Consider the following 12,021-nt stretch of genomic DNA (forward strand, 5'->3'; position numbering starts at 1 on the left):
TGACATGAAAAAGTAATAATTTTACGAGAAAATATTGCAATATTACAGAAACAGAAAGAATATGAGAAATTGTTCCCAATTGTATAAGAAAAAAGTTGACACATTGTGAGAAAAAGACTGATTTTAGTTTTGTTTTTTTTCTTTTGTTTTTTTTTCTTTGTAATTGGTTTTTAATCTGCATTATTTACTTCAAGTTATTACAATATGTCTCCATATACATATAAATATATTTTTTAAATTAATTTTAGCCAAAGGGGGCCGCATTTTAATTTCTTATACACACTAGTTATTTCATGTGTAGACCAGAGGGTGGGGGGACTTTTAAAACCGACACACAGTCAATTTGAAAAATCCCTCCTTTTTGGGACCACCCTCATTTTCATAGATTTCACCACCCGGGTGCAATTGAGACATTCTCTATTAGATGCAATGGTTTTCCTTTTTGGGATTTAGGTCCTAACTTTTTCACCGGTCCTCATATGAAAGGTACGTTGCCTTGTTGATGTCTCAAGAAGGGTAGGAATACAAGAACACACACACACACACACACACACACACACAGACACACACACACACACACGTGGTCAGTGAAGCAGGAAGAAGCAATCTCTTGCTGTTTGACAAGTCATCATGTTCCAATAAATCCTTCTTTCTGTCTTAAATCGAATGGACCTGGATGTTTTTTTAAAAGTTGTATGAAAGTAGATGAGCGCCACATGCTTCATGGCTTCTTTTCCTAACAGGAAAATGAACGGTTCATACTGTTCCTGCAACAGTCCGATTATTCACCCACTCATAACACTGTAGTTGATTTGCTGCTAATTGGGCAAAAAAACCATGTTGAGCAAGGCAGGCATGCATAAATGGAGCCGCTATCATCCAGCGCCGCTTTTACTGCGAGGTCATTTGCTAAAATGATCCACCGATCACGAAGAGATGGGCGGAAAAAGTGCTTTTGAATATGGAACATATGCACAAAAAAAAGTGAGTGTTGTGTTTTTGTGGACCAGGTGGAGCCATACCTGCCTCACGAGTACACGTGTGAGGGCATGCTGGAGAGAGTGCACGCTTACATACAACATCAGGTGAGGGGCTGCACACCTGCTTCATCCATATGAACACTGATGAACCATGCAGAGTTATTTATTCACATCAAAACAAATCTTTTACACGTGTGTGTGTGTGTGTGTCGCTGAACACACACACATACAGCACGGACACCAAAAAGAGTCAGATTTGTATGTGCTATGTCCCTGGAAAACAAGCCCTTAAGCAAATACCGTGCTTAAAAATGTATTTTACCCAACAGATGCTCTAAATCAGGGGTGTCAAACGTTTTTGAATGAAAGAAGCCGCTGCTCTAAAAGTGTCCACTAGATGTCGCAATAGCAATTCTTTGTATCTTTGTAGATTATGCTACATATGTAAAAAACAAACAAATGAACCAAATGATGTTCGTGCACCAGTCGAGGAAAATGAGCAAACTACATAAATATCATCCTGTAATTTGATTTTGATATTATTTTTTTATCTTGATTCACTATATTGCCAAAAGTATTTGGCCACCTGCCTTTACTCACATATGAACTTGAAGTGCCATCCCATGGAATGGTCCAAAATGTTTTGGTATCCTGGAGCATTCAAAGTTCCTTTCACTGGAACTAAGGGGCCAAGCCCAACTCCTGAAAAACAACCCCACACCATAATTCCTCCTCCACCAAATTTCATACTTGGCGCAATGCAGTCCAAAATGTACCATTCTCCTGGCAACCTCCAAACCCAGACTCGTCTATCAGATTGCCAGATGGAAAAGCGTGATTCATCACGCCAGAGAAGGCGTCTCCGCTGCTCTAGAGTCCAGTGGTGACGTGCTTTACACCACTGCATCCCACGCTTTGCATTGGACTTGGTGATGTATGGCTTAGATGCAGCTGCTCGGCCATGGAAACCCATTCCATGACGCTCTCTGCGTACTGTACGTGGGCTAATTGGAAGGTCACATGAAGTTTGGAGCTCTGTAGCAACTGACTGTGCAGAAAGTCTTTGCACTATGCACTTCAGCATCCGCTGACCCCTCTCTGTCAGTTTACTTGGCCTACCACTTGGTGGCTGACTTGCTGTTGTTCCCAAACTCTTCACTTTTCTTATAATAAAGTTGACTTTGGAATATTTAGCAGGGAGGAAATTTCACGACTGGATTTGTTGCACAGGTGGCATCCTATGACAGTTCCACGCTGGAAATCACTGAGCGCGGCCCATTCTTTCACAAATGTTTGTAGAAACAGTCTCCATGCCTAAGTGCTTGATTTTATACACCGGGCCAAGTGATTAGGACACCTGATTCTCATCATTTAGATGGGTGGCCAAATACTTTTGGCAATATAGTGTAGATTACACTCGGACATTGCGGAGAGAATGAGCACGTTCAGTGGAAGACTCAGACTCCCAAAATGCAACACGGAAAGACACAGGAGGTCCTTCATACCGACAGCCATCAGACTGTATAATGCATATGTTCCTTGACTGCACTTACATGTAGAGTATATGTAGAATATATTTATATTATTCATATAATATATATAGTATATATATTATATTATTATTATTATTTATTATTATTATTATTGTCTATTGTGAGCGAACTGTGGTGCTGAATTTCCCCCAGGGATCAATAAAGTACTTTCTATTCTATTCTATTCTATTGAAAATTAACACCAATGAGTTGACTGATGAACATTATCACATAATTTATTCAGAAAGTATAAATAACGACAAATAAAGATAGAATACTATTAACCACAACATGTAAGTGTTAAAAAAAAAAAAAATCACGACATTATGATTTGGACATTTTCAGAATGTGATTGTTCTATTTTTAAACAAAGAAAACAATCTGAAGTTGTCTCTATTTTTAAGTTATCGTGCCGTGATTTTACCAGTCCGGCCCACTTGGGCATAGAGTTTCCTCCATGTGGCCCCTGATCTAAAATGAGTTTGACACCCCTGCTCTAAATTAACAGCGTCTGTACCTTAAAGAAATTTGGAAAAAAAATCCGTAGAAAATGCATGTGAATGCTGGAAAGTCCAACTGAAATGGATAGAGTCAGGTAACAAAAAGTAAGATTTGTCTGTGTGTTTTTGCAAAATGAGCTACAAAAGCTAGCAGTTGGCATGCAAAAGTGTACCATGTACCAAGATATATAATTACGGGGCTTATACCTGCAAAATTAGCCAAAACTAAACTAAACTAAATAACCCTTTTGACTTTGGAACGGTTTGAATTGTTCCAGAAATGTGGACGTACAAACAACTTTTCTATAGGTAAGTGTTGCAGAACAGTGAGAAAACTGTGGGGTTTGGGGTTTTATTTATATAAAAAATAGAAAAGACTGTGTGTCCTGAACAAGTGGAATGTTTTGATGGTGGAATTGTTGAAATCGATGGGAAAAAGTATTTTTTTTAAAAGGGTGAAAGTGGGAATTCTGGGAAAAACAGGATTTTTTTTTTTTTTTACTTTGAAAAGTGTTGCATGACGAGGCTGAATTTGTTTGTGTGTATGCTTGCAGCCCCGCCTCCACCCACAGTGACAAAGAGAGCAAATAACAGACAAGAGTGTTCACTCTGTGTACTTCATTATGCCACAGCATGCCTGTATCATTTATCCTTCAATGAATTACCTTTGCAGGAGTTTATATACAAGAACTTTGTGTGTTTGTGAGCAACATAGTTCCAAAAGTTATGGGCTGAACTGGATGAAACTTTAAGGAACTGTCCGAAATAGGATAAAGAACAAGCGACTAGATTTTGGTATTGTTTTGAAGGATTTTGCGCTCTCCGACTGCTTTATCAATACATGTTTAGTTTTACACCAAAAAACAGAAGTATATTACTATGTATTGATTATGATGTCTAATTATAGTTATTTACTCAGCAGATACCTTTTTTTTAGTGGTTGAATGTTTTCCTTGAAACATTTCTGACTACTCAGAGACACCCAATGAACTGGCTCAGGTGGTTTAATCCAGTGTTTTTCAACCACTCCGCGAGATACAGTCTGGTGTGCCGTGGCAGATTATCTAATTTCACCTATTTCGGTTAAAAATATTTTTTGCAAACCAGTAATTATAGTCTGATGTGTTGTTGTTGAGTGTCTGTGCTGTCTAGAGCTCGGCAGAGTAACCGTGTAATACTCTTTCATATCAGTAGGTGGCAACCGGTAGCTAATTGCTTTGTCGATGTCGAAAACAGCGGTAAGCAGTGTGCAGGTAAAAATGTGTCTAATGCCACCCCGAATTCGAGGGTCTCAAGGTTGGCAAGTATGCTTATTAAAGGGGAACATTATCACAATTTCAGAATTGTTAAAACCATTAAAAATCAGTTCCCAGTGACTTATTATATTTTTCAAAGTTTTTTTCAAAATTTTACCCATCACGCAATATCCCTAAAAAAAGCTTCAAAGTGCCTGATTTTAACCACCCGTCCATTTTCCTGTGACGTCACATAGTGAAGCCAACACAAACAAACATGGCGGAAGGAACAGCAAGCCATAGCGACATTAGCTCGGATTCAGACTCGGATTTCAGCGGCTTAAGCGATTAAACAGATTACGAATGTTTTGAAACGGATGGTTGTAGTGTGGAAGCAGGTAGCGAAAACTAAATTGAAGAAGAAACTGAAGCTATTGAGCCATATCGGTTTGAACCGTATGCAAGCGAAACAGGCGAAAACGACACGACAGCCAGCGACACGGGAGAAAGCAAGGGCGAATTCGGCGATCGCCTTCTAACCAACGATTGGTATGTGTTTGTTTGGCATTAAAGGAAACTAACAACTATGAACTAGGTTTACAGCATATGAAATACATTTGGCAACAACATGCACTTTGAGAGTGCAGACAGCCCAATGTTCATCAATTAATATATTCTGTAGACATACCCTCATGTCAGCAGGCCAGGGAAGCTAGGGTCGATACATCTTCGGGACGATGTGAGCCAAGACATCCAGGGGGTTTAGCTCGCTCGTCTGCGGGAACAAACTGCCGCCATTGCTTGCCGTGCTACCGAGGTCCTTTGTCCCTGAATTGCTCACACACTCCGGCAGATTCAATGGGGGTCTGGCGGCAGATTTCTTTGACTATATCGTTGGAAATGCATCTGCTTTGAGTGTCACAGGATATCCACACATTCTTGCCATCTCTGTCGTAGCATAGCTTTCGTCGGGAAAGTGTGCGGAACAAACGTCCAATTTCTTGCCACTTTCGCATCTTTGGGCCACTGGTGCAACTTGAATCCGTCCCTGTTCGTGTTGTTACACCCTCCGACAACACACCGACGAGGCATGATGTCTCCAAGGTACGGAAAACAGTCGAAAAAACGGAAAATAAGAGCTGATTTGACTCGGTGTTTGAGAAAATGGCGGATTGCTTCCCGATGCGACGTCACGTTGTGACGTCATCGCTCCGAGAGCGAATATTAGAAAGGCGTTTAATTCGCCAAAATTCACCCATTTAGAGTTCGGAAATCGGTTAAAAAAATATATGGTCTTTTTTCTGCAACATCAAGGTATATATTGACGCTTACATAGGTCTGGTGATAATGTTCCCCTTTAAACACGTCTAGCTTGTTTGCTATTGTGTGCTTAGCTGTTTTACCTTTTAACTTAAGTTCAGCACATTTACAACTTACATTCAAATGTTAACTGGATGTCCATCTTTGCACAAGTCAATAAACTGCAGGACTGCTTGTATGAGCGCCTTACATCGGAGAATTCAGATGCAAGCCGATACAATCCGATGTTTTTTGCGGATATTGGACTTATATCGGTATCAGATCGGTTTTGGTTAGCATTTAAGGCATTCAAATCGCCGTCATGTGTGAACAAAGATTTTCTAGATGCAAAACTTTTTGAGCAAATGCACTCCATACAATGAAGTACAATGCTCTCCATTAAAAAATGCCATTACCTATAAATCCTGTAACAACATAAAATTAAAAATGATTTGACACATATTGACTCAAACCTTTCCCCCGCAGGACTTCTGTGCCCCGCAGCCTTTCTTCATCCCCGCCAACCTGACCAGACGAGGGTCTGCCAGCAGCTCTCCAGAACCCTTGTCTGTGCTCCTGCCCAATTCCACAGCCAACATATCCGTTCCACCCGCCTGGCCCCCTCTCAGCGCCCTGCGGGTCCTGGTGTCGCAGGAGGGGGAGTCGTGTGTGGACGCTTGCAGAACCCACAACTTAATCTGTGAACCTGCTCACTTTGCCTTCATTAACAACAAGGAGGCACTCCTCAGGTATGCCAGACATGTTGTGTTCTTCAACAAGTGCATCTATAATATAAACCCAATGTAGTGCATCATATAGATGAATGATACATCCAGTTTTTGGCCACCGGAAAAGTTATTTAGGCCGAAAGGCTTTTATACCGCGACAACACTGCCGAAACCGGATGTTACGATTAGAGATGTCCGATAATATCGAACTGCCAATATTATCGGCCGATAAAAGCTTTAAAATGTGATATCGGAAATTATCGGTATCGGTTTCAAAAAGTAAAATGTATGACTTTTTAAAACGCCGTTGTACGGAGTGGTACACGGAGGTAGGGAGAAGTACAGAGCGCCAATAAACCTTAAAGGCACTGCCTTTGCGTGCCGGCCCAATCACATAATATATGCGGCTTGTCACACACACAAGTGAATGCATGCATACTTGGTCAACAGCCATACAGGTTACACTGATGGTGGCCGTATAAACAATTTTAACACTGTTACAAATATGCGCCACACTGTAAACCCACACCAAACAAGAATGACAAACACATTTCGGGAGAACATCCGCACCGTAACACAACATAAACACAACAGAACAAATACCCAGAACCCCTTGCAGCACTAACTCTTCCGGGACGCTACAATATACACTACCCGCCACCCCCTAACCCCACCCACCTCAACCCCGCCCACCTCAACCTCCTCATGCTCTCTCAGGGAGAGCATGTCCCAAATTCCAAGCTGCTGTTTTGAGGCATGTTAAAGAAAATAATGCACTTTGTGACTTCAATAATAAATATGGCAGTGCCATGTTGGCATTTTTTTTCCATAACTTGATTGGATTTATTTTGGAAAACCTTGTTACATTGTTTAATGCATCCAGCGGGGCATCACAACAAAATTAGGCATAATAATGTGTTAATTCCACGACTGTATATATCGGTATCGGTTGATATCGGAATCGGTAATTAAGAATTGGACAATATCGGATATCGGCAAAAAAGCCATTATCGGACATCTCTAATTTACAGTAACAACATAATGCTGGACACTTCAATTAAAAAAAGACAGTGGAATCCATTCAACTACCATAAATTAGGGCTGCAACTAACGACTAATTTGATAGTCAGCTCGTAGTGTTGTCCCAAAACCAATATTTTAGTACCGGTACCAAAATGTATTTCGATACTTTTCGGTTATTTTCTAAATAAGGGGGACCACAACAAATGGTATTATTGGCTTTATTTTAACAAAAAATCTTACGGTACATTCAACATATATGTCTTATTCCAATTGAAGAACAATTTTGTCTTTGAATAAAATAGTGAACATACAAGACAACTTGTCTTTTATCAGTAAGTAAACAAAAAAAGGCTCCTAATTTGTCTGCTGACATATGCAGTAATATATTGTGTCATTTATCATTCTATTATGTGAAAAATTATGAGGGACAAGCTGTAAAAATGGATTATTAATGTACTTGTTCATTTACTGTTAATATCTGCTTACGTTCTCTTTGAACATGTTCTATCTACACTTCTGTTAAAATGTAACAATCACTTATTCTTCTGTTGTTTGATACTTTACATTAGTTTTGGATGACACCATAAATTTAGGTATCGATCCAAAACCAAGTAGTTACAGGATCATACATTGGTCATATTCAAAGTCCTCATGTGTCCAGGGACATATTTCCTGAGTTTATTAACAATAAAAAAGACAAAACATTTTGTAATAATAAAAAATATCGATGTAATCATTGTAGTAGCCTATCATGTGTCCAGGGACATATTTCCTGAGTTTATAAACATAATATAAAAATGTTTCCATAACTTGAGTTGATTTATTTTGGAAAACCTTGTTACATTGTTTAATGCATCCAGCGGGGCATCACAACTAAATTAGGCATAATAATGTGTTAATTCCATGACTGTATATATCGGTATCGGTTGATATCGGAATCGGTAATTAAAGGGGAACATTATCACAATTTCAGAAGGGTTACAACCATTAAAAATCAGTTCCCAGTGGCTTATTATATTTTTCGAAGTTTTTTTCAAAATTTTACCCATCACGCAATATCCCTAAAAAAAGCTTCAAAGTGCCTGATTTTAACCACCCGTCCATTTTCCTGTGACGTCACATAGTGAAGCCAACACAAACAAACATGGCGGAAGGAACAGCAAGCTATAGCGACATTAGCTCGGATTCAGACTCGGATTTCAGCGGCTTAAGCGATTAAACAGATTACAAATGTTTCGAAACGGATGGTTGTAGTGTGGAAGCAGGTAGCGAAAACGAAATTGAAGAAGAAACTGAAGCTATTGAGCCATATCGGTTTGAACCGTATGCAAGCGAAACCGGCGAAAACGACACGACAGCCATCACGCAATATCCCTAAAAAAAGCTTCAAAGTGCCTGATTTTAACCATCGTTATATACACCCGTCCATTTTCCTGTGACGTCACATAGTGATGCCAATACAAACAAACATGGCGCATAGAACAGCAAGGTATAGCGACATTAGCTCGGATTCAGACTCGGATTTCAGCGGCTTAACACTGTCTGATAAGATAATTACTAACAACTATGAACTAGGTTTACAGCATATGAAATACATTTGGCAACAACATGCACTTTGAGAGTGCAGACAGCCCATTTCAGGCGCGCTAAGAACATATATTTTTACACGATTTCAGCACTCAGGTTAACCATACCTAAATAGACACAAAATACTGCATTACACAAGACTATCCGGATGTACTCGAATGATTGAAAAAAATTAATGTTTTTAAGCTAAATTATTGGTAAACACAGTTTATGTATAATAACTTACGTAAAACCGCGAGTAATGAATAAAGTTTTCATCAATTAATATATTCTGTAGACATACCCTCATCCGCTCTCTTTTCCTGAAAGCTGATCTGTCCAGCTTTGGAGTTGATGTCAGCAGGCCAGGGAAGCTAGGGTCGATATTCTTCTCTTGATCATCTTCGGTGGCATAAGGGACGGTGTGAGCCAAGACATCCAGGGGGTTTAGCTCGCTCGTCTGCGGGAACAAACTGCCGCCATTGCTTGCCGTGCTACCGAGGTCCTTTGTCCCTGAATAGCTCACACACTCCGGCAGATTCAATGGGGGTCTGGCGGCAGATTTCTTTGACTTTATCGTTGGAAATGCATCTGCTTTGAGTGTCGCAGGATATCCACACACTCTTGCCATCTCTGTCGTAGCATAGCTTTCGTCGGTAAAGTGTGCGGAACAAACAACTGACCATTTCGTCGGCTTTCCCCACAGCCTCGTATTTTGAACAAATTTCGTCCAATTTCTTGCCACTTTCGCATCTTTGGGCCACTGGTGCAACTTGAATCCGTCCCTGTTCGTGTTGTTACACCCTCCGACAACACACCGACGAAAGTGAGAAAATGGCGGATTGCTTGCCGATGTGACGTCACAACGTGACGTCATCGCGCCGAGAGCGAATAATAGAAAGGCGTTTAATTCGCCAAAATTCACCCATTTAGAGTTCGGAAACCGGTTAAAAAAATATATGGTCTTTTTTCTGCAACATCAAGGTATATATTGACTCTTACATAGGTCTGGTGATAATGTTCCCCTTTAAGAGTTGGACAATATCAGAATATCGGATATCGGCAAAAAAGCCATTATCGGACATCTCTACTCACAAGCCCACCTTTTTTGGTCCTGTGTGTTTCCCAAGGCTGGACGTGCAGTGCGAGGTCCTGGACTACGAGATGAACCACGTCCTCCCGGCCTTCTCCGTGCTGCGTCGCGAGTGCGGACTCCAACGGGAGCCGCTGCTGTTCAGCTGCGCGGGACAGTCGCCTAAGTACCGCCGCCTTTGCCCCTGCAGGGACTTCCGGCGCGGGCAGGTGGCGCTGTGCGGGGGCTGCCTCTGACGCGGGGGTGGCACGGTTTGGCGGCACAAAGGGCGAGGTAATGATGTGTGAGTGGTGGCCATGAAGCACTATGCATGGATTTATGGATTGACAGCGGGGCTGCCATAGTGTTATAACTACGACAGCTGCGCTGCGTTGCCAGATGCAAAGCGGCGTGCAGCCTGCCCCCCGGAGGACACTCGGGGAGCACAGGCTTCCATTTTGGCAAGCATTAGCGGGGAGAAGAGCCAGCGGTGTCATTCTTTCAGACGTGCGGACGCAGGGGAGGCGAGCGCAGTTCAATATCCAATCTCCTCTCGGCGCATGCACAAAAGGGAAGACGGACAAGCGGGTTATCGCTCTCCCGCTTCTCCCCTCCCCCATTACCCCCCCTCCGTCTATCGGCAGAGACATTTATCAGACCGAGTCGGAGGGCGACGTCGGTCAATGCAATCATCGGTGGTCACAAAAGGCAGGAAGGAAGCGCACAATAAAAGGCTGCAAAATTATTTTTCAACGATGAAGCTCTCAGACGCTCGAGTGGATTTTTTTCAAAGTCCTCCGGGCTTCGTGACCATAAAAATAAAAAGATCAAAGAATTGTGGTGTCCTTTTATTGCCCGTGCTTTTCTTTTCACCGGGATCCCTTTGATCTCGGAAGAAGGCGACGATTTATCAGATTCAAACCTGCGAGCACGCCTATTCAAGCCCTGATGGATGTGGAAACATCAACGCCCCCTTTTTCACACACGGCTTGCTGTGGATGTTTTTATATTGGCCACACCATTTCTCACCCCAAGTCCACTTTCATACATAAACCACTGTTCGAATCCCCAGCACCGTGACGGTCTTCTTTAACCCTTCAGCAACCCTCGGGCCCAAAGCAGTAATTACATGTGTTATAATCTTTTAGGTTGAAGATTAGAGGTTGAAATGTAGCGCTAATGTTAGCATGCTAACACCTAGCATCTGTCAAGTACCAAGTTATATGACTCTGACGTGTAAGAAATGCTAACATATTAACGTTAACCTGCCAACAGTAACCGTGTCAAGTACCAAATTATATGTACGGCTGTAAATTTAGCTGAAAAAGTTAATGTTTGCATACTAACAGTTAGCATGTGTGAAGTGTATCAAGTTATATGACTCTGACATGTACGGCTGTAAAATTGGCTAAAAAAGTTGGCATGCTAGCATTAACATTAACATGCCAACGGTAACCGTGTCAAGTACCGAGTTATATGACTGTACGGCTGAAAAAGTTAATGTATTAATGTTAGCATGCTAACAGTTAGCATGTGTCCAGTGTACCAAGTTATATGACTCTGACATGTACGGCTGTAAAAGAGTCTTAAAAAAAAGTTAGCATGCTAACATAGTAACGTTAACATGCCAACAGCAACCGTGTCAAGTACCGAGTTATATGACTGTAAGGCTGTGAATTTAGCTGAAAAAGTTGGTGTGTTATTGTTAGCATGCTAACAGTTAGCATGTGTCCAGTGTACCAAGTTATATGACTCTGACATGTACGGCTGTAAAATTGGCTAAAAAAGTTAGCGTGCTAACATATTAACGTTAACATGCCAACAGTAACCGAGGCAAGTACCGAGTTTTTGACTGAGGTAAATTTAGCTGAAAAAGGTAGTGCGTTAATGTTAGCACGCTAACAGTTAGCATATGTCAAGTACCAAGTTATATGACTCTGACATGTACTGCTGTAAAAGTGTCTAAAAAAGTTGGCATGCTAACATATTAACGTTAACATGCCAACAGTAACCGTGTCAAGTACCGAGTTATATGACTGTCCGGCTGTAAATTTAGCTGAAAAAGTTAATGTTAGCATGTTAACAG

General features: G+C 41.3%; 1 protein-coding gene across 1 annotated transcript in view; it reads left to right on the top strand.

Moving 5' to 3' along the window:
- LOC133621686 (alpha-1,6-mannosylglycoprotein 6-beta-N-acetylglucosaminyltransferase B-like) overlaps positions 1 to 10,770 on the top strand; it is a 334,072-nt gene extending 323,302 nt beyond the window's left edge. Inside the window, exons 15-17 of the mRNA XM_061983949.1 lie at positions 1,011 to 1,085; positions 6,033 to 6,295; positions 9,994 to 10,770. Coding sequence (XP_061839933.1) covers positions 1,011 to 1,085; positions 6,033 to 6,295; positions 9,994 to 10,192 — 537 coding nt within the window. The 3' untranslated portion in view covers positions 10,193 to 10,770. The remainder of the gene's footprint in view (positions 1 to 1,010; positions 1,086 to 6,032; positions 6,296 to 9,993) is intronic.
- The last annotated feature ends 1,251 nt before the right edge of the window (positions 10,771 to 12,021 follow it).

This window comes from Nerophis lumbriciformis, linkage group LG25 (assembly GCF_033978685.3).
Source record: "Nerophis lumbriciformis linkage group LG25, RoL_Nlum_v2.1, whole genome shotgun sequence".
NCBI lineage: Eukaryota > Metazoa > Chordata > Actinopteri > Syngnathiformes > Syngnathidae > Nerophis > Nerophis lumbriciformis.